Here is a 23,024-nt window from a genome sequence, read left to right as displayed (position 1 = left end):
CTGCTTTGCTTCCCCACCATGTGTTTGGTAGTCTACTCTGCACTCACATCTGATGGCTCTGAGGCGGGGGATGACTCCGGGGCTGGCAGGGGGAGTGGTACTCTCACTCCGTTGTGGTGTCTTCCTCTTGTCCACACTGGGGGACGCCTGCACTGTGATCTTATGTTCGAAGCCTACACAGAAACAGAAAATTCATTTTAATTCAACACAAATGGAATGTATCAGTCGCTGCTGAACGATCAATACATCAGCATTGAAAGACATGGCACAATGATCCACTATTGGAGGAGAAGAAGCCAGCAGTGCTTTTACACTGGTGCTGTTGCAGAACATAGACACTTTTTTTTAGTATTAATAGTCAAAATGACCCAATTTTCTATAGAATCGAGCATTGGCGTTCCAATTAACTGTATATGTTGCTCATACATTGGTATCATGTATCAGAGGTCCAGTTTATTACCGGTACATGCTTTAGCAGGATATGGCTAATGTGGCAACAAAGGATTAACCCAGAGGGCCTGTACTAATAATCTTTTTTTTTTTTTTTTTTTTACATATGAACACAAAAATGTTTTGGATTTTATTACAGAAGTGGGTTTCTGGTCAGAATACATTTTGTTTAAAAATAAAGAATCAAGTAAATGTTTTTTTTTTGTACAGAATTTTTCATTTATTAACGTTGATCTTTAAAAACTGAAAAATGTTAGGTTTGTCCAATTTGATCCTGCTGTAAACTTAAAATGTGCCTACTTATAGGAAATGTGTCTTTTGAGTGACATTTCTATTTTCTACTTAGTTCTTCATTGTCAATTATTGTGTTTTGATCAGTCTTTGTACATTTTGTTAATGTGGCTGTGTTAAAACTGCCTGCATGTGCTCAATGCACCCACCAGATGGCAGACTGATGCTGTTGCTGTCTCTACCCAGCTTCAGCAGCCTGCTCTTCTTAAAGTGACCCTTCCTCTTCTTCACGCTGGGTTTCTCCTGGTACATCTGGTGGATGATGATGTTCAGTTCCCGCTCCACGATGTCGATCTCCCTCTCGGCCAGCTCCTGCTCTCTCCTCCTCAGCTGCTCCTCCTGCTCCCGCTGCTCTTCAGCTGCTCGGGCCAACGCCTCCTCCCAGGATCTCAGCTCCTGTCAGACAGGAGGAGAGAGTAGTGGGGTTTAGTGATGGCGTAGGACCTGTTTTATTGCCTCTTTTATCTTGAGAAATTTTAGAAGTGACACAGTAAGAAACTCTCTTAACGAATACCAATGAATTTAGTTACTGAAAGCATATTTTCCTTCAAAAAAGCAAAGAATAAAAACCAAATAGGGTTGTAACGATTACCTCAACTCCCGATACGATTCGATTCACGATACTGGGTTCACGATACGATTTTCTCACGATTTATTTTACAAAATGGGACTGTAGACAAATGACTGAAAAATATTCCTTTAATTTTTTGGGGAAAATACTATACTATTTTCCTTTTCATTGTCAAAAGAATCCCTTGATAAACTATTCAAAATGATGCAATTTAACTAAAAATAAATCTTGAATTAAACAAATAAAGGAATAATACAAATGAAGAAGCCTATTAATTTAAATTCTGGTTCTATAATAAACAATTCAAAACTGCGTAATAGTTCCTTTTCTTTTTAAAAGTGCAACTGAAAATGTATTTTGTGCCTTAACAATTGGACTTTAAAAAAACAAAACAAAAAAAAAACAGTCATTTTACTGTATTTACGTCAGATATTTGTTTAGACCAGCAGAGGGCGCTAGTAACCCAGTGGTCGGTTGGCATGCAGTTATTCCACCAGTGAAGAAGAGAAGCTATGCTAGCAAACAGAGTTAATAGAAAAACCTGACTTTTACAGATATTCACGTAATATTACAGATATTCTTTCGGTGCTAAAGGAGTAAAGAATCATTTATGAGCATGTTTAACAGTAAATGGCGGCCAGAAAGAAAATAGTAGCAGATTCCGCCCGTCACGTCCGCTTCTGGAAGGATTAATATATAGCGCCCTCTGCTGGTTAAAAAAAGTACTGCGATTCAATTTTCAGAGCATCGATGTGAACCGTGGTACCTATGAATCGATTTTTAACTGCCTTACGATTAATCGTTACATCCCTAAAACCAAATGTATGCTAGCAACTGATAAGTCACCTCACCTTTTCTTTGGCCCTGAGCTCATCAAACATCTGCTGGATCTCCAGCCTCCAGTCTTCTTGTAGCGAATGAAAGGATTCAAGAGGCATCTGAAACATGGCCGACTGCTCGATGGCCATCAGACGCCTCATGATGTTGGTGAAGGAGGGCCTGCTGCGAGGGTTGGGACTCCAGCACTCTGAGGGACAGGAGGAGACGTTAAAGTAAACTGATTTTTGTTTTTACTTCCTACCACAAATCTTAATGCAAGGACACATGTAGAAATATGCAGATAGCAGGCAGAATAAAATATACATTTCAAGATGTACACGTATCATACGTATGATGGTGGACGTGCACCGTAGTTTGAGCCAACAACTGCATTTTGCCATATGAGCAGAAATGTTACAACACTGAACATCAGTCACAGACATCAGGCTGAATAGATTACGTCACATCATCTCTATCTATTCACTTTAAAAAAAAAAAAAGTTTTCCTCTCGACTGCAAACAAAAATTTGATAAAATAGAATAAATCTGTTTATTAAAAATATCTGATTCAAATCATTTAATAGAAAAGTTCAAATTAATGTTAAAAAACTACTCATTTACAACCTTTTACTTTTAGATACAAACGGGAAACTTCGAGATTAAATTTAATCTGTGACAAACATACAACTTCCTACACTTCTCCGGCATTGATGAAGTGCATTACAATTAGACTTTTAGAACTGTGTTTTTCAGAAAGTCTATAAAAATGGACCAAATGATGCAGTACCAACAACAACCAATAGAGGCAGTGTGGTTCTCACTATCAAAGTATTCTGTGACACGATAAAAGAAAAACTGTCACTGAACAAAGTGAGAAGTTGTTCGATGCGTTATAACTTTTATTTTAAATAGTACTGGTAAATAGATTAGGATTAATCTGAGTCACTGACTAACTTGGTCCAGTTCATTTAAGTAAATGAGATCCCTCCACCTGAGTTTGGCGACTTTGTGTGCATAACATCAGTTAGCATATGGACGTGGCCCATATCTTGCAATGATCAGGCAATTTTGGCATTCTTCTGGCCTGTACAAAATAGATGTCAGACAAAATTGGTCCATATATGATGCTGCCATTGTGGGTTTGTTATCTTGACACGTATTTGGGACAGCTTTGGCTGAATTATTGCAAGTTAGCGTCAACTAACCTGGATATGAGCTATAAGTGGCCCATATATAAGGTACCATATCTATTTGGTAGGTCTTGGCTTGGTTGTGGCCAGGTTTTGGCAAACAGGAGCGGAGTGCCCAAGTGCTATCATTCCATGTGGTATGTGGGCCAGATGAACTTGGCAGGAGTGGGCCCACTGGGCCAGATGTGGACCAGAAAAATGTTGCTATCTGAGTAGCAGGTCTCTAAAGACTCATAGGATCCAGCTTCATAAAGACAAGGGACTCTTGAGTACTAGTTCAGGACAAAGATTCAGCTCTTTAACCCGGATCGTTCAGTAACCGATTCGTCTCATTGTCAAATTGCTATATCAATCTGCCATTTTTGTGTTTCCTTATTGCTATAAAAGCAGTTTCCATAAACCACTGATGGTATATCATCCATGCCAATATAATGAATTCTGTTTTAATTAGATTGATTCATTACCACTTCATTTGAACAGCAGTGACTCAACGACTCATTGATAAAACAAATCTGAATCCAAATCAACATTGAATCGAATGAACGTGTCACAGACCTCAGTTAAAGAGGAGATTTAGTGTTGGCGCCATGCTTTTGTTAGGTCAGTTTAGGTAGAGATTATCAATAGTTATCTGTCATTACTTTGATACAGGTTGAGTGACTACTAGTAGTCATGCTTTGTAGGATTTTGATTTCATTTGAAGGAAAACTGATGAGCAGCATTACTCTGTAAAAGAAGAAGAAGAGTGAATGAGGCGTCAAAGTTTAGCCTCTGTATTTGTCCCACAATAGGTCTACAAAAGGTCTGACAGTCTGACTCTCATTAATCCCTGTTTGTCTGACGGTAAACACACACAAGAGCAGCCTCATAAAAGCACAAACCTTTGTTCAGTAAGCGAGAGCAGTCAGACAGCTTTTTTTTTTTTATGAAGTCGTGTCATCTGTTTATTGTTTAAGGTCATATTTGGCTGTTAATAGGATGGATGTGGTTGATGAGTCAAGCAGCGAATCAACAGATGCTTGAATTAGTGAGACTGAGGTCTGAATAAAGACAGCACCTTTGACTTTTAGGGACTTTAAAGTATCCATGCTGGCACCTGCTTACCTCCAAGCAGTTGAGCGAATGGTTCAGGGCAGGTTGAAGGGATGGGAAGGGTCAACTTGTTCATGGCAACACCATACGCTACAGCCAGAGCATCAATCTCCCTGTAAGGAACCTCCCCAGTCAGCAGCTCCCAAAGCAGCACACCGAAACTGGAAGGAGCAACAGAGCATGGGGGAAATACACAGATGAGATTTATTTATCTATATCTATTTTATTAGCATTTAACACCTTTCCTTACAGGTTTACGCCTTTACAGCAATTCAGATCTGAAAAACACATGTGTCACCATGAGCTTATAAAGCTGTACAGTAGAGCTGGGCAATATATCGAGACTGAAGATATACAGAGTTTTCTATCTTGGCGATATAGAATAGTACAATATTGCCTATATGGATATACTGTAAATATTTTTATTTTATAGCTTATTTTGTATTTAAAATACTTGTTTTTGGAGTCGCTGCTTTCACTACTTCTCAGAACAGCTTTAAAAGCACAGAACTACAGAACTCACTCACACGTGCTGTCCCTTAGAGGAGAAGAAGCCAAAAATGGAACATATTGTGCAGCTGTTTCCCTCCTTTTGTGTATTTTGTTGTACTATGCATTTCTGTTGTTCTTTTTGTGTATTTTTCTGTAATTTTGGATGTCTTTCTGAGTCGTTTTCTCCTTTTGTGTCATTTGAGTTCATTTATGTATTTCTGTTGTTCCATTGTGCGTTTTTTCCTCTTTTTGTGTCCTTTTATGTATTTATGTCGCTCTTTTGAGTATTTCTCTATTAATTATCATTATCATTTTGTGTATTTTTTGCTGTCATTTCATGCTTTTATTTTGGGGCCTCTAGTTGCCCATGTTTGTGATACAATTTTTATTTTTTTACCAATCTTAAAGCACTGTGATGTTAGCCTGTGTGGTATTTTTCATCAGCAAATATAACCATGAATTTTCTTTCTGGTAAGACTTTATTTTGATTAAAATTATCACGATTAATACCGTATATTGCCATTTTGAGAAAAAACACTGAGATACTAATTTTTGTCCATATCGCCCAGCCCTACTGTACAGACATCTTGATGCAAAGTGTATTAAAAACTCTCTGGAATGTAACTACTATTATGAAACCCCAGTCCACCATAGCTTTTTACCTCCAAACGTCACTGCTCTTGGAGAAAAGGGACAGTTTGATGACCTCAGGGGCCATCCAGGCGTAGGTTCCTGCCGCACTCATCTTAGTGGTCTGGTGCCACTCCCTGGCCAGACCAAAGTCTGTGATCTTCAGGGTTTTTCCGCTCAGGTCGTCCCGTTCCACCGGCTGTAGGATGAGGACTAAAGAGAAGACAAAGATGAAGAGCAAAGTGGTCACTATCAAACTAAAACACAGAAACTATGTCGATGAAGAAAAAGCATCTGTTGGGTTTTCTTTTTTTTTGTTTTGTTACTGCAGATACTTTGTGTCACCAGAGACTTAGCTAGTTCTCACTTCAGATGCTCTTTCTTCCAGAGACAGATATTTACAGGCTTTTCCAACATGCGACATGACAATAAGACAACAAAAAGAAGCCATCTGGACTGTAACTTATTTCTATTTTTCAGTTACAGAGGGAATGCACAAACAAATCTAGCATCAACAACACCTCAGTCAAAAGTAAACTTTATTCACGTCCAAACTACTACTAGTTCTATCTACACTCACTGTAGCCCAGGGAATTTGTGAATTTAAAAAAAAAAAAAAAAAGCAATGTTGAAGGGGGGAGGTGGGGGGGCATAAAAATGTTCACAAAATTATAAATGCTATTTGTTTATTTTTATTTATTTTTTGTTGCTGAGTAAAAAAAAAAAGTCTGGGCTTTAAAGAATAACTGAACTAAAAAACTGAAAACAAATGTGTTTGTATGAGGTCGAGTTGTTGATTGATTCACATTTTAGTCGTATTTTCTTGTAAAAATGTAAGAGTAACTGCCCTCTGTGGGTTCAATCCTGGCTATTACAATAAAATTTGGCTATTGGCTGAGAATGAAGGTTTGTGACATTTTGGTGGCTTCTTACATCACAAACCACCACTAATAGCCCCGCCCCTCACATTAAAAGGAACACCTGTGGTGAGTTGGATGGATTGATAGAATTGTAGACGGAGCGTTATAGTGAGTAGGTAGCTAGCATAGCATAGATTATTCTTTATATACTGTAGTACAAATTGGGCATGTCTTCACTTCACTCTCTGGGTTTAGTTACTCTTTAATAAAGAGGTGAAGTGTTTGCTGTTCAGGTGTGGTCAGACGTGTTCTCTGAGGCCTTACGCTGTATGTATAAGTGTAGTAGCCAACGCGGTTTAGCTGCAGTCTTGATGTTGACATTAGAATTTCATCTCATCTCGCTCTTGTTTTGGATGGTTTCTATACGTGACTTCCCAAAGTGGCCGGCTATGGAAATGTTTGGAGTGTAAACAGAGTTCTGCACATGGGATGAGCTCCTGCTCTCTCTCTCACTCTTATCGTAGAGCCATATGCAAAGAGAGGGACACACACGTTCTTTGTTTGTGCTACCTTACCTGCACGCACACATACACACACACACTATTCTACAGGTGTGTCTCTTTCTTCCACTGTCAGCCACACTAATCTGACTACCAAAGACATACATGCTTTATTAGAGAGTGACAGATACTCACATTTGACTTTTGTTCTAATGTAATGTAATTCTGCACAGAGGCTGCTGTGTGCTGACTACATGGACTGAAACATTCTTCCCAGTTCATACTGGAGGAGAACTTGCAAATGAATCCCAAGGGTCTGTGTTGGTTTGAACCCCGCACTGCAGTGCACAGCCCCTTTTAATTCATTGGATGACATTTAGACCATTATAACCACTGCAAACCTTAAACACCCTGGAGGTTGGAGGTATTTGGTAAAATGTTAGAAATGCAAATAACAAAGGTGCTCTCTCAGCTATGATTTACAATTATAGCCACATGATGCATTATGTTGTGTTAATGATACTTTCCAATTAAACTTCAATTTTAGTCATTAAAGTGTTTTGCTTTGTTAATTCATAGTATAGTAGGAACAGAGTGTTCCCACAGTGACACCATATAGTATTCCAGCTAATCAGGACCAAAGAATTGATAATATTTTTGAGTAAAAACCTGTGGGAAGCAGGTGGAAACATTTTAGACAGTTGTGTTGTACTATCTACAGGATGCATTCTGGGAATAATGAAATTGGCTTGAAGGGTATCTGTAGTGAATTTTAATTGAAAAGTCTATTAAAAGATCTTATATAATACTAGAGGTTTAGGTGGGTTATTTTCTTTAAAAGTCTTTGTGGAGCAGTGAGGAGGAGGGAAAACCTGCTCGTCTGTGGGACACGGTCGCCGCCATTTTGCTCACCTCAAATACCATGACGTGGCAATAGCTCCACCAACGGATACTTCTCAAGCTGATTTTTCTCCCCTAAATCTTGTCAATCTCCCAGACTCGTCTCCCTGTAAAACCACTCTTTCTTCTACTCACTTGTGGTGTTTGCCAGCTGTGGCTGCTCCGATGCGCTACAAGAGCTCACAACAGCAGCCTTCTAAATAGGGAAGTCCCGATACAACATTTTCACTTCCGATATGATACTGATATTGCAGCCTTGCGTGTCGGCCGATACCGATATTGATCCGATATCAGCATGAATCATACATATTTTTATTACTTATTTTGTAGTGTGGAAAAGGCTTGATCAAGTGATGCTAGTCAAACAGAGAACAATAGTCAGCATCAGTAGGTTCCCCAGTGTGAACCACAGTCACCTATGGACAGAAGTGCTGGAGCGGAAAATTTTATCGGAGAGCTAATATCGGTGATTTTAGATGTAGTCCGATAAAATCCGATATTCGTTTTCTGGCTGATATCGGACCGATATCCGATATCAAAATCGGATCGGGACACGTCTACTTCTAAACATCCAAAGTAGCTCCAAAACACATCCTTGTGTTTTTTGTAGTAATAAATAAAACAATATTGAAAAAAAATGTGGAGAAAATCACTCAAAAAACTAAACCAAAGAGGAAAGTCAAAGAAATCAGGTGCGACCAATTGTAAACACTGCACCGGAATCAACAACTTCATATCAAATCCGGCTGAACATGGCTGCATCACATAGATTGTATTTTAAGTTCTAAAATTATTTTTTTTAAGTAGTTAAAAAATTGTTTGTTTTTTTTAAAAATACATATGCACGTGTTTTTTTATTGGTAAAACATTAATCACATTTTATGTTATATACATTTCCACAATAAGAAAATCATCCCTCTTCTATTGCATAAACACGGTTACAATGAAAAATTAGTGCCAATACTGCAACTGTTAATTGAGATAGACAAAGATGTAAAGATAGTCATGGTTACACTTGTGTGCTGTATGAAGAGGTTATCAAACCACTGTCAATTGTTTTAGTCAAAATCAGCCCCTAAACTAGGCCTTGTGGACAAGATAGGCTTCAACACTCTACATCCTTGCTTTGAATCAGTAATACAAGATGAATGGATAACTGATGCACGGCTGGTTCTGCCTGATAGTTAATAGTTGGGGTATAAAAAGAACCCAGCAGTGACCAATGTTCCAGACATAATCATAAATTAATTTGAGCAAAAGCCAGTTTCAATCACAGCCCAGCGATGGAGCCAAACAGTCTGACCAAAACTGAGAGCAGGAGGTGTTTGCATGCACAGATGGGTGCGTCCGCCTCACCTCCACCTCTCTACGTCATCATAGTGTGTACAACCTTTGAGCGCGGCTGTCCACTCACAGCGAGGACTCCAAATGTAGGTAGAAGGTGAGGAGGGAAGGGAGACACGCAACCAGGCAAAACACAGAAACCAAGGGGCGTGTTTACAGAAACCTGGTGGTGAGTAAACCAGGCAGGACTTCCACCTGCTCCCTCTCAGCTAAAGATGCTCATAGCATCAGCATCAACCTAAACACCATCGCCTGGCTTCACACTTGAAAAACCTCTTTTTTTATTTTTCAGCAGTAATTACACTTATTTATAAATTCACTTACACACACACACACACACATCAACACCCCTGGCTGCGGTAATACTTCAGAGGTGTGGGAAACAACACTAACATTTCATTACAGTGATTTATTTTTCTAAATCATCACTGTCAGGGCTGTTTGTATGAAATGATTACCTTCAAACAGGAGACACACAAGGAGGCAGAAAACCTTTCACAAAGTCCTTGGGAGAATATCACAGGCTTGGCTATGATTAATCTTACAGCCTTGCAACCATGACCAAAATAATGACTTCTCACTTGTAATCAAGCATTTCTTGATTATTGCTAGCACCATTAGAGCTAACACAAAGCACAGAAGAATATGTCCAAATTAGGCTTTACACTGATCTGATCGGCTATATTGGATCAGCCGATATTTTGCATTTTATGCAATTATTGTGATCGGCAGTAATGTCTTAATTCACTGATATGATCATTGACGTCATTGTCATTGTCGTGTAACATGTTTGATCTAAATGACATGACTTGCACCTGTTAATAAGGAAATGGTCCACTCTTCCACTCCCTCACAGTCACAATGATGCGTTTAGTCACTGAAACACGGTACAGTTTAATTTTACGTGAATTGGTACATGGTAGTACAAAGGTATTCGGTCAGTACCTAAAACAAGTACAAAATTCGGTGCCCATCCGTCCTCATAAGATCAGATCGGTCATCGTTTTTTTCAAAATTACTGATCGGTCAAAAAATCCTGATTGTGTAAAGCCTGGTCCAAACTAAACACTGCCACAAATCATAAGCACCTTATAGGAAACACTATCTCCAAACAAGTTCCAATACTTTCTGCAAAATCACAGTTTGACGCAACAATAATTCAAAAATGTTCGCCTGTTAACTGACTGTTTAGCTACAGTAACAGCCGAGATAAGTCAGCTCACAACAAGGGGTATTACAGTTTTTCTCTTTTGTTACATTTCCCGAATCATCCTCGACATTAAGAGCATTTCTTACAACAGTTTGAACAAATAGCAAAACACCATGGATTTCTGCAAAAGCCAGTATCTTGCTCAAAATCCTTTGTTCATCCTAAATATTTGTGTCAATGTCTCATATCTCATCAGGAATGTCTACACCTGCCTGTAGCCTCACTCCTCTTCTTCTCGTTGTTGACCCTGTCCAGTGTTGTGCTCCGGCCAGAATATATAGTATATATCTATATTTACTAGTTGATGGTTCAAGGGATGCATCTTTGTGCTACTTCAGAAAACTGGTTGTTTTTTTCATTGGTTGATCTAATCTGTTTGAGGAAGTCAAGATTCACCTGGGAGCAATTTATAGTCAGGGGGATTTAGACTGAAAGTCTAATGAAAGTATATAGAAATATGATTGACATATTATGACAACTTTTTTGTATATAAAGACTTATGTGATGAACTAATGCCTAAATGTAGCAGGGTGTGAGGCTACTCAACAGAGACCCATATAATACATTCTGATCAATATGACATAAGCAATTGATAATGAAGCCTGTGGCAGAGGTTTACTTACAGTTTATAGTAGACTGTGTGGGTAAAATATTTCTTTCATAGCAACTGTAAAGTACAGTATGTCTCTACAATGAGTGCATTTCCAAGATAGTTGTGTGGACAAAAACTGTGACATCACAAAGAATCTTTTAAAGTACATTATTCGATTAAAAGAGTTTGCAAACAGTCCGCGAGACCAACTGTTGGTTGCTTTAATCACACCACCTTGTTTTCCTTTTTTGGTTTGATTTGAAATGTTAATCATTTACATCTGCTTTAAATCCAGAAAGACTATCAAGGACAAAACCTTTAACACAAAGCTACAACATGGAGTCACAAAAAAGTGTTACAATATCTACCTCCTATTGTAACATTGGTTTCTGCCACTCTATGTGTATACTGAGTGTATGAATAACTGCATTTTGCATCAGGATTCAGGGGTGACATTTGTTTCATTAGAATCTTCGGTGTGTTAACCGAATGTCAGTAACAACTGACTGACAGTCGTCAGCCAAAGAGTCTCATTCATTGGACCCTGGACCCTATAGTGTCTATAGCAGCTGGTGTTTAAACATTGACAGAATGGGACTGATTGAAGGTTTAGGTTCATGAGAATGGTCGGTCAGTAAATAAAGAGGTAGGTGACTCATTAGCTGACAGGTCACTAAAATAGTTTTCCACGAAGGGTTGAAGAAAAATGCAGAAAATCCTGCTTGAAGCTTGAAGAACGCCACTGTCTAATATTATTATTATTTTATGTAACTTTTCAACATTCAGTCCAAAGTACTGGAAACTGAGTTGACGTCAATTCAACCAAAGGCGTTCTTCATTACCAACATCCAATTCATAATAACTTAAAACACCCAATCAGATGATTCAGGCTTATTATTTGACATGATGGCTGGGTATCAGCTGAGGTAAATTGTAAACTTTAAATGATTAAATTATTAACATAAATAGGAACCCATTGTGTTTTCTTAACTAACCTGTAAACCAAAAACCTTCAATGTCCAAGGATATAATTATCTCTATTTTCTTCCCAAATGAGGACCAACTATTTAAAATCAACATTTGTCTGTGTTTGGTTTTTTTGGTCCGCCCTGGGTTAAGTGGCCCTTCTGACTGCCCAGCCTCGCCCTAAACAAACTGGGACAGAGTTTAATAAGGTGTGGCTGCCTCTGAGCAGTCAGCTGAAAGATCATTCCCCAGTATCAGCTGGTGACACGATCAGAGAAACACTGCAGGTGGAGCCCATTATCCTGTTTTATTCCATAAAAAAAACCAAACAGATCCATCATTAATATAGACAAACTCACAAAAGTAACAGAATTCTGTTTAAATGTTGTAAATGTCAGCACACACATGCACTCTATGTCTGTGCATTGACAAACCTCTAAAGCAAAGCATATCTTACATGCAGTTTGTCAAGTATTACAGCTGAAATTGCTTTAAAATATGATTTTGTTTTTCAAAAACAAATTCAGAGAACAAAATCAGACAGTTTGTTTGGTAAATGGTGAAATTACTTTTTGTTTGGGGTGTTACAAGTATTTCTGTGGAATTGACCAAACTGCTGTGTCATTAACTTGTTGTTTTGGCAACAAGGGCAAAGGTTAACATCAGTGAAACTGTGCTTCAGAGGCAGATTGGACGGTTGAGAAATGAATGCCCTCATGTCACTATATCTATTTTTGCATTTTCTCAAGCAGGTCAGTGTTACTAAACAAGTAGAATAGAAAATTACCAAATAACTGCTTTGGGAAAAACATATTTATTTTTTTCATGTATTTCTGCAAGTCTATATCTTTTTTATTTTATTTATTTCATTCAGCAACATCATAAAATTCATGACAAAACATTGCATTTATTACACATTTTAAGGTAGCAGTGACAAAGAACCATTTATAAAAAGGCTAAAGATCCTCATTCCAACAACTTTTCAAGGAACTTTTATTCCCAGTAATTTATTTATTTAAGTGAACAAAGTCACTGTTGTGTTTGTAGTTTGCTTTTCCACTGCAAAGTTGATGAAAAAGCATTTGAATCGGGCTGTTTATGTATGGCACATTTTTTAACAGTGAGGTCCCACTATGTTGTTAAATTTCTTGATTTTTATTCAGTTTATTTATTCATTAAAGCCCTGTCCAGGGTGTGTCCCCCCCCACCTATTGCCCAATGAGAGCTGGAGATAGCCACCAGCAGACCCCCACGACCCTGAAAAAAAGGAACAAATGGGTCAGAAAATGGATTAACGGATGAATGGTGTTTTTCTATTTTTATTTGTTTTTTTATCATTTTTTTTATACTATTATTCTTTACTTTAGTTATTCTTTCAGGACTTAACGGGAAACTTGGGGACGTTTTTTTCATCATGTACTTGATGACAAATAAAAATCCTTGACTTTTTAACACAAATAGGTGAAATATCTTTTAAAATATAATTTCATTTTAAAAAGAAAAAAAAAAAACTTGTTTAAGTGCCTGTCTAAATTGTTTTTCATAAAATAATAATCTAAAAATAATCTTTGTTTTTAAGTAAAGGCAAGTTAAGTTTATAATAACTAACGTCCTGGTTTTTTTAAAGAGGAAAAAAGTTTACTGACATTTGTTACATCATTAAAAGTTTTCAAACAGTCTTAAATTACACTTTTGCCTTGGGTGTGGAAATATATTAAAGTGTAAATGAATATAAATAATAATAATGAAATAATTCATGTAATCAGTATGCTTGTAAATAGTAAACACGGTCCGCAATTTTATCACTTCCGGTACGTTCTAAGCATCCTTAGCAACACTTTAGTAACAGGATAAAAGGAATGAGCGGGTTATGAAATGAATGGATGGATGGATTTATTCAAGAGCTAAAATCAGTGCGATGACACAGATAACGCTAAATGCACACATATAGGAGCTTTATTTCAACATACACCTTTTTGAATTGAACTAGCATAACCAATTTCTGGCATTTTGTTTACGCTAATTGAGTTTCTAGAACTGCTATAACAGTTTGTCCTAAATGCACTAAAAGGATAGACATTTGCGTGGTTTCTGTAGCTCTGTGGCATTAAATATTTGATAGCATATCGTGTTAGCTGCCTTTACGAATATTTAATTCCCTGTCTGTAACTTCTTCGTGAATATCCAGACATGTCTCCTGGTGTCGCCCGCAGGGTGGAACAGCTGTTTCTTTGCGATCAGTCAGCAAATTAGGTCCAGCGATGCATCTAGAGACCCCCCCCCACAGAATCAAAATACCTCCACCTCCTCATCTGGATGCACACCAAGAGCTGCTGCTATAGTAAGTAGTAAGTCGTAAGTAACACTGCCCTAACTCACTTGATCTTCTCATCTCTTGTCCCCAAACAGACCCAGCAACCCCACCCACTCCCGTCACCCCCCTATGGTGGCACCCACTGTCTGACAGTCTGCTGTTGCAGCTGTAGCCAGCCTGGCTGTGCTCACAACACACCGGGGAAAAGAGATGCAAAAGGAGACAGGGATCGAGAGGTGGAGGCAGTCAAAAATCAAAGAGTAACTGAGGAGCAGATTGTGTGGATGTTACATGGGAGGAGGTGAGTGGTGGGTAGGAAGATGAGGAAGCACAGAAGGTGGTGGTTTTAGGATGAGAAAGAGGGGGATGGGAGAGGAAAAAGGCTTGATAGGACAAAAATGACAGGAGGGAGGAGAGCTTCAGAAATGAGGGCAAAGGAGGGGAGTGAGATGTTTGGAAAAAGCTGCAAAAAGTGATGAGAGGAGTGCAGCAAGGTAAAAAAGCAAAACATAATGAACAACATGAAAAAGAAGGAGATAATGATGTCGAGTTAACATTTTTGACATTTTCCTGGTCGTCTTTATGTCTTCATGGGTTTCTTGATTCGACTTTATATCTTCGTCTCTAAAGAGATTTCAAGCAAATGGGAATTTAGAACATTGGTCAAAGCAAAAAATAAAATTAATGAATCAAAAAATCTTAATTTGATGTTTTTAAGAGAAAAAAAAGTACAATCAATACTCTGACACTTAAAATATGTACAACAATATAAGCTAATGAACTGAAGCCAGTACAACCAAAAATGCATCGGGTCACTGACTCTGCCCACAATCCTCTGTGTATGCTCCCATGTCATTGATACCCCAGCTTGGCTTCCACTCGTACCACCACAGGCAGTCGGGCCTCTAATCCTGAGCCGTGCGATGGCACAGTTTCACCCTGCAGCCATCCACTTTGTTTGCACACAAACGTAGCTGCCAGATTCGTGTGACCACGCAGCTTCTCTTTCAGAGGATGGCTTTCTCAAGTATACCTGTGTGTGTGTGCGTGTGTGTCGGCGTGTCAGTGTGGCATGAAGGTATTAGTGTTTACAGCGTGGGAACTCACAAAAAAAGTTTGGTTTTTAGCGTTGTGTTATATCAAAACGTTCAAGTTAACGGCTCGCTTTGCTCTGTTCGGTTCAAATTGATCATTTAAAATTCAACTGTGCCTTTGCTCTCAGAGCTGCACATTAAGCCTGTATCAGGGTAGGTAGATGTAAAGCCCAGCAACAATAATATCATTCTTAGGGTGCGTTCACAACGAAGAATCATAGAATGGTTAAAATGTTGTAGGATTCTTTTGCCAGGATTGTCCGCTTCATTTAGGCGTTATGAAAAAATAAACTAAGTCTAGAGTGGATCAGGCAGACAAAATCTAGAATGTTTGTTTTGTTTGGACTCGGAGTGTTTCCAATCAAAGTTTAGAGTGATTCAGCGGTACTGTCAACACAAATGCACTCGACACGGACCAAACGCACACCAAAACTAGCACCGAAATTCCAGCCACCGAAAAGTTGAAAATTTTATTTCTTTATTTCATATTGTGCATTGTTTTTAAAGTCACTGATCATTGATCAATGAGTTTAAAAAGTGAGCTCTTGTGAGCTTCTGTGACTGAACTAAGAACAAGGCAATGGTAAGGACATGTGCTGCTTGTAGCAGGAAAACAGGCATAGTTTTGCTCTGCTGCTGATTTGTAATATCAAGCCTTCAGACCTGTTCTGCTGACAGCGATAAACAAGCACCAAAGCGCTGAGAGGTTCCTGCACTGTTTTCGTTTATGCAAATTCCCAGCAGTTACATAACCTCTGGTATATATTTACATCACAATGTTCATCTGAGTGTGTAGCATAGCGAGAGTATGGAAATGAAAACAACAAAGTCTAAGTGATCTCCTAATCCATGGTCCTATGAGCATTTTTTTTTCCAAAGGTAAACATACATAATGCAATTGTGTGACTCAGCACTGTCCCACATTTTCAATGATGAGAAATAACAGGCAGCATGAGGATATGTATTTGTGGGTCACTGTGCTTGGCAGGTCCCAAGGGAAACAGAGCAGTTCACAGCGAGTACAGTCACCACTGTGAACTAGCCATTACAGTAATCTACTTTTATCGATCATTGAAGAAATAAATAGTGCTGTGTACGGGTGTGTGTGGCACGCCGTGTCTGACTGGTGGATTATATTTGGTGTACTGTGTACATGTACAACACTGTCTCTGAGGCAGACTGGATATCATCCAACTTTTTCTTCAACAAACATCTGCTATCAGCATGCAAGCCTCACACAGAGCACAGTCCAAGGTTTGTCATATCAGTCAGTCGTTTATTAGTTAGTCGTAATGTTATATGTCCATAAACATAATTAGTTAATCAATTCTCCAAATACTTGAGAAAAAAATACTGGTGTAAGGGGAAGAACTTTGACAAAGAATGATAAAAGTTATATTAATTATTACTAATATAAAATTAATTTGCCAAGAGGTGCCCCGTAAAATAGAGTTTAAAGTGTCTTAAGCCACTTAATTAGTTATTAGTACCTTGTCATCCAGGGTTGTGGATGACAAGATGAACTAAAAGGTAAAAAGCTTAGCAAAGAAAGAAAGAAATCGTAGCATGATTTCAGTGTGTGTATGTGTGTGATAGCTATGCTACGATCAGCATGGAGATGAACCATGTGACTGTAATTACTTTAGGCCCAAGTCCGTGGTCCTTCTCTGTGGAAGAGCGGGCTGGTGAAAAGAGTCTGTAGCAGCAAAGCGTGGTTCTGGCTTGGTCAGCCTTTAGCTGGGTTTTCACAGTTCGGCCCGGCAGCAGCAGGTTTCCTGGTTCTGGCCTGTGTTAGGCGGGGTGGTTCTGTTCCTTGTTCAGCGTGTTTCACAGCTCGTTCAGTCAGCAGGTTTCTACTGGTTCTGACTTGTGTTTGGCCTGACTCGCCTGTTCTTTGTTCAGCCTGTGCAGGCTTTGTCCTTGTGGTTCAGTGGCTCAGCTTATGCAGGCTTGGTTCTTCAAGTCTGGTTCTTGGTTCATTACAGCAGTTGGAAAAGGAGGTTTTTTTCTTCTGGAGCGCGCACGTTTTTGGTAAAAATCTAATAAACAAAATACTGTCATGTTACAAAGAAATTAAAAGTGACGAATAAGAATAAACATCTGGGCATCTCAGCGACCAGCATCAAAATCCAATGATTTGAATTTTTCGACTTGGTTTCATCGTGGTTTAAGCGTTCCTATTGGTCGACGTGTTTTTTTCAGCCAATCAGATTGCTTTAGTTGGATCATGGGTTGTTAGTTGGCATGTGGGTGTATTCTTATGAGTTTGAATGGAAACTTTTTGGAAAGAGAAATATGTAAACAATTCAGAACACAGTTAAATTATAACCTTCAAAGCATGATGAAAGCATAGATCATGTTCTTCCAGACAGTTTGACGCTAGACATGATATATTTCATGCAACGTTATTGAGACGTATTCATTAAGGAAACTTTAAACTGTACCTACAATTATATGATCTTATTCTAAGAATGTCCTTGAGGTCCTGTGAAGAAAGAGAGTTAGTGACAGTATAGGAAAATACATATCAAACTTTTATCAGAAATTTGTGTCCGCTTTTAGAAGATTTCATTGTTAATTCTTGGAGAAAGCAAATTGTGACTTTGACTTTGTCCTTTGATAATTAGGGGGAAAAAAGAATGCGCTCCCCAGGTTGTACATTTTTGCAGGCCATTTGTTCTCAGTCTCGAGTGAGATAAGGGAGGGGGGGAAAGCACATGGTTTGATTCACTGTCCTGTGGTTAAAAGTTGAGCTGTGATATCAGCCACAAACATGGTTTCCAACACTGGTGACAAAGACACAAAATTACAAAATTAAAATAGGATAAACACTCCTTTCTTTCCTACCTTCACACCAAGATAATAATATATTTTCAAATACCTTAAAATAAAGACAATGTAGCCATAAAGCCAACACTGGGGGAGTTACTGAGCACAATATTAAACATACTGGAAAAAACAGAAACTCAACTAGAGAACCTGCTTTTCTCAATCACTATGAAAAATACCTTAAACCACTCATAGAGCACGTTTGCTTCTAATAAATATACAGTCTAGATAACTCTGCCGGATAATGCATAAAATTGGGAGATGGAAATGCAATTGGATCTACTTAGCATACACATTGTCATTTATCAAATACAGAACTGATAACGGTGTCTGATTGTGCATATTGATTTAGCAAGCAGGTCTTAACTGTCACAGCTTTACTCACAGATGGCTGCAAGTATTGTTGCAAGGAAAAGATATAAGATAAACTGAAGGTGATGGAAAGCACGGATCTTTTCTTCTTAAGTCAACATTTTTGGAATAAATTAATCATGAATACAATATTGAATTATTATTTTTTTTCGTTCCTCTTCTCATACCTATTTTACCTTGCCATCTTTTCTTGACTTTATCTGCTGTTCTTTTTTCCCACCCACAGCACGTACTTTCTTGCACAGTCTGAAATATTGTGTCGCCTCGACAACTAACTTAACTAACTAATAATTTGGCACTTTAATTCTCTCGTCTCAGCTACTCTGCTCTACCTAAATAGAGCAAAACCCTCGTTTATTATCAACTAATGGGTTACATAAATTTATCGGACTGCTTATATTAGAGATTTTAGACGTATAGGCCGATATATCCCGAAACTCTTTTTTTTGCTGATATTGGACCAAATGGTAAATGGTAATGGACTTGATTTATATGGCGCTTTATCCCTACACTGAAGTAGTCCCAAAGCACTTTACATATCAGCTCATTCACCCATTCACTCACCAATGGGACAGAGCTGTCAATCAAAGCGGTAGTCGACCACTGGGTGCAACTTAGGGTTCAGTGTCTTGCCCGAGGACACTTCGACACATAGACAGGTATGGATTCGGATCGAACCCCCAACCTCTTGATCAGAAGACAACCCCTCTACCTGAGCCACATTATCATTTGTTCAGGCAATCTTAATAAATTACCAACAACAACATGTGCTGTGCACCTATTTGCATGTCCACCCGATTTAGCAATCTTGATTTGGGTTCTTGGTAAATCAGGCCCTAAGTGTAGGAAATAATTAGATTTTTTTTTTTTAGGGGGGAAAAAAAAAAGTTTGCCCTGGTGTACCTCATTTAAACCAATAATAATATAAGGAGAAACAAGCATAAATCTATATAATGTAAATATAATTTTTTAAAGCCTAATAGTAATTATAATTATACAGTATTCATACAGAGGTTACTAAGCCTACACATGTTCTGCAAAATCTAAATATGGCTGTTGAATATTCAGTGCTTTCAGATTGAAAGTGAAGAGTACAAGTGCACAGATGAGGTCTATAAAACTACTGCCCACAGCACAGCCAGCATGTTAGCCTAAATCTGTAGCTGTCTTTCTGAGAAAAAAAAGAAGGGTTTGATGGTTTGACCTCCTCTCAAACTGGCCATCTACTTTTTCTCTGCACATCCCTCCCACCCCCATCTATCGCGCCATTCTCTTCTAACTCCAGCCTCCAGGGGTTTCTCCATAATCATTCCTTGTCCGACTCCTCATCCCATTCTTCCTCTCCTTCATCGTGTCTCTCTCTCTCTCTCTCTCTCTCTCCACTCTGTCATTCACTGCCTACACTTGCCACTCGCTGCCTCCATCTCCTATCCCTCGTCCTTGTCCTCTCCTTTCCCTGCAGTGACTCCTGTCATTGTAAACCATGCTCTGTCCCTGGCTGCTGTGTGAGAATGGGGTCATTGTTGCTGTCATGCAGAGGGAGTTCATGAGTGTACAATAAAAGAATTGCAAGGGTTCTGATTGAGCACCTCTGCATCTTTCAGTCAGAGCTATATGGAGTCCTTGCCCTGACAAGCTCACAGGAAAAGCTATTAAGACAGTTTGTGTGACTTATTTCCACAGGCTTAGGCCACAAATTAGGTCAGTCGGATCAATGACTGAATTTGTCTTTATTTTTCTACGACACATTCTTTATCAAAACCAGTGACAAATGGTGCGGGAATCCATCAAAAGCTAAAGATGGTCAAAAGCTTTTCAATAGTTTCTTCTATGTCACTTTATCACAATCGGAAGAGTCCCAAAGCACCTACATTACTCATTGAATTCATACATTCAAATGGCTGAATGTCCAACTCACTAGCTATGCAATAGAAGCAACTTGGGGCTCATTGGCTGTTGGAAATGGCATACTCCGTACTATGCACTATAAACTCAATAAGTATATAAAGTTTACTATATACTATAAGTATAGTTTGGATGATGACCGTTCTTTCTTCCCACGGAAGTATACTTCCAAGTTTCCCAAGATGCATTTTGAAACTACAACAACAAAAACACACTGAGGCTAAATATCTTCATTGATTTGCCACCTTTGAAAGTTCTGAAAGCATTTTAAGTGAGAAAGTGACCAAGCAGAATATCAACATGAGGTAATTTGATCCATAAAACTTACGGAAACACAATTATTTCCGACGTTTCAGAAATTTTCAGAGACCCGCCATTGTGCTACTGACTAAAATGGTGCCATTAACAGACTCCAAGGTGGCCACATCTTGTCAGTTGCTGTCAGAAAAAGACTTTACTACTAAACACCAACAAAGAAATTACCAAACTAAGGGACAACATTCGTTGCCTTTCGTTGACATTCGCTGCCAGCAACTGTTACCAAAATAGTATTACATGCAGGGACGAACAATACTACCAGACATGAATCGATGCAGACCATGAACGAGTTCAACCTTCTCTTTAACGTTTTAAAGACATGTGGGAAATCAGTATTCATCTCTGGTCCTCTTCCTACATTAAATAGAGGTATAGAACGCTTAAGCCGTCTTCTCCAGCAGCACAGCTTCTGAAAATCCTGCTGCGAACTCCATAATTTCACGTTTATTGATAACTTCGATCTTTTTTGGAAAGGTACTGATCTATTCAAAAAAGATGGTGTCCATCCTAATTTACATGGAGCACAAATGTTAAAATCGAATTTACAGTCTGTGATTCACAGCTCTACACGTGCATGACTAGCTGAGAATAAACAGGCAGCTACAGACTCCTTCATAGATAAGCCCCTTACTCGAAGCACAGAGCACTTATATCCTATAAACATTGTGTTGAGCATACAGAGCAGCACACAGTGCAAACTAAAGCCCACAGGAAGAGGAGTTAACAAAATGAAAACTACAAATAGAACACAAAACAATGAAAAAACTATTAAATGTAGACTATTAAATATCAGATTGCTTTCGTCTAAATCTCTCTTAGTGAATGATCTTTTAACCGACCATCAATTAGGTTTATTATATCTCATGGAGACCTGGCTCAAAAATGAATATTTTGATGCTGTTAATGAAGCCAGCCCTCCCAGCTATGATAACCACCATATTTCCTGTGAGGGCGGTCAGGGAGGGGGAGTGGCAGCAGTCTTTCACTCTAGCTTATCAGTCACCCCAAAAACCAAACTTAACCACAAATAATTTGAAAGTCTCTCTCTTGAAATTTGTATTCCTAAAAACGAAATATAAAAACCCATTTCACTAGTTATAGTTTACCGTCCTCCTGGTCCATATTCAGAGTTTCTCTCTGAATTCTCTGACTTTCTCACTGATCTGGTGCTGAGCACTGATAAAGCTATCGTAGTGGGTGACTTTAACATTTATGTTGATGATGAAAACAACAGCCTAAAAAAAATATTTAAATCATTATTAGATTCAATCGGCTTTACAGAAAATGTAAACGAACCAACTCATTATCTATATATATATATATGATGCCCTGGACCTTGTTCTAACATATGGTTTAGATATTGATCACCTGACAATATATCCTCAACAGAAAATCAGCTTGCTTAAAGTACACTATAGTAGATCACTGTCTGAAAAAGCTGTAGTTAGATTTAAAGATTTAGTTACATCACTGCTTACCTCTGATCCATATGATACCTCAACAGATGAGCTATCAATGGCTTACGACAGAGAAAATAGATGATCTTGACAATAGTGCAATGTTGTCACTGCACACAGCTCTGGATGCTGTTGCTCCGCTTAAAAAAAAAGTCATTATGTCATAAGAGGGTCACTTCCTGATGTATTTCTGAATTGCGTCTTTTAAAACAGGCATCACGAAAATTGGAAAGGAAGTGGCTCTCTTCAAACATGATAGAACTTCATACTGCCTGGAGAAAGAGTTTGTTAGCTTATAAAAAAAAAAAAAAAGCTCTTTGCAAAGCTAGAACTTCCTATTACTCAACTTTAATAGAGGAAAACAAAAATAACCCTCAGTTTCTATTCAACACTGTAGCTAGGCTTACCAAAAGCTACAGCTCCTTCTACTCTTGTCAACCTGAACAGTGATGACTCCATCCACTTCTTTACTGATAAAATTCTAACAATTAAAAACAAAGCTCATGTCCCCGCTGCAGGAGTGCTCAATAATTTCTCAAACAAAATAGCTTCTGAAACATCCGCAACATGTAGCTTGTATTTACACAGTTACACACTCCAATTGGTATATCTGTACTAGGGATGAAATGGTACAGTTTTCCCACGGTTCAGTATTCATCACGCTTTTTGAGCCACGGTAATGGTATGGTTTCAATATCTTAATATAAAACTACTCAGACTAACAAAGGCAATACTGCATTGTAAAAACAATTAAAAGCACAGATATAATCAAACCACAAACTTTATTAAAAAACGGTGCACCATCAGATCAAATTAAACACAACAGCA

The 23,024-nt window shown here is 38.4% G+C and overlaps 1 protein-coding gene across 2 annotated transcripts in view; it reads right to left on the bottom strand.

The window, feature by feature from the left end:
- The window catches only part of map3k10 (mitogen-activated protein kinase kinase kinase 10), a 41,014-nt gene that overhangs the window by 6,202 nt on the left and 11,788 nt on the right, over window positions 1-23,024 (bottom strand). For both annotated transcript variants that reach the window (XM_028464536.1, XM_028464537.1), the window contains exons 2-6: window positions 5,568-5,748; window positions 4,426-4,574; window positions 2,164-2,339; window positions 891-1,137; window positions 48-173 (exon numbers count right to left, since the gene is read on the bottom strand). In XM_028464536.1, the coding sequence (XP_028320337.1) occupies window positions 48-173; window positions 891-1,137; window positions 2,164-2,339; window positions 4,426-4,574; window positions 5,568-5,748 (879 nt within the window). The remainder of the gene's footprint in view (window positions 1-47; window positions 174-890; window positions 1,138-2,163; window positions 2,340-4,425; window positions 4,575-5,567; window positions 5,749-23,024) is intronic.

This window comes from Gouania willdenowi, chromosome 13 (assembly GCF_900634775.1).
Source record: "Gouania willdenowi chromosome 13, fGouWil2.1, whole genome shotgun sequence".
In the NCBI taxonomy this organism is placed as follows: Eukaryota; Metazoa; Chordata; class Actinopteri; order Blenniiformes; family Gobiesocidae; genus Gouania; species Gouania willdenowi.
Note: the sequence above shows the minus strand (reverse complement) of the source record. Positions and strands in the feature narration are given on the sequence as shown.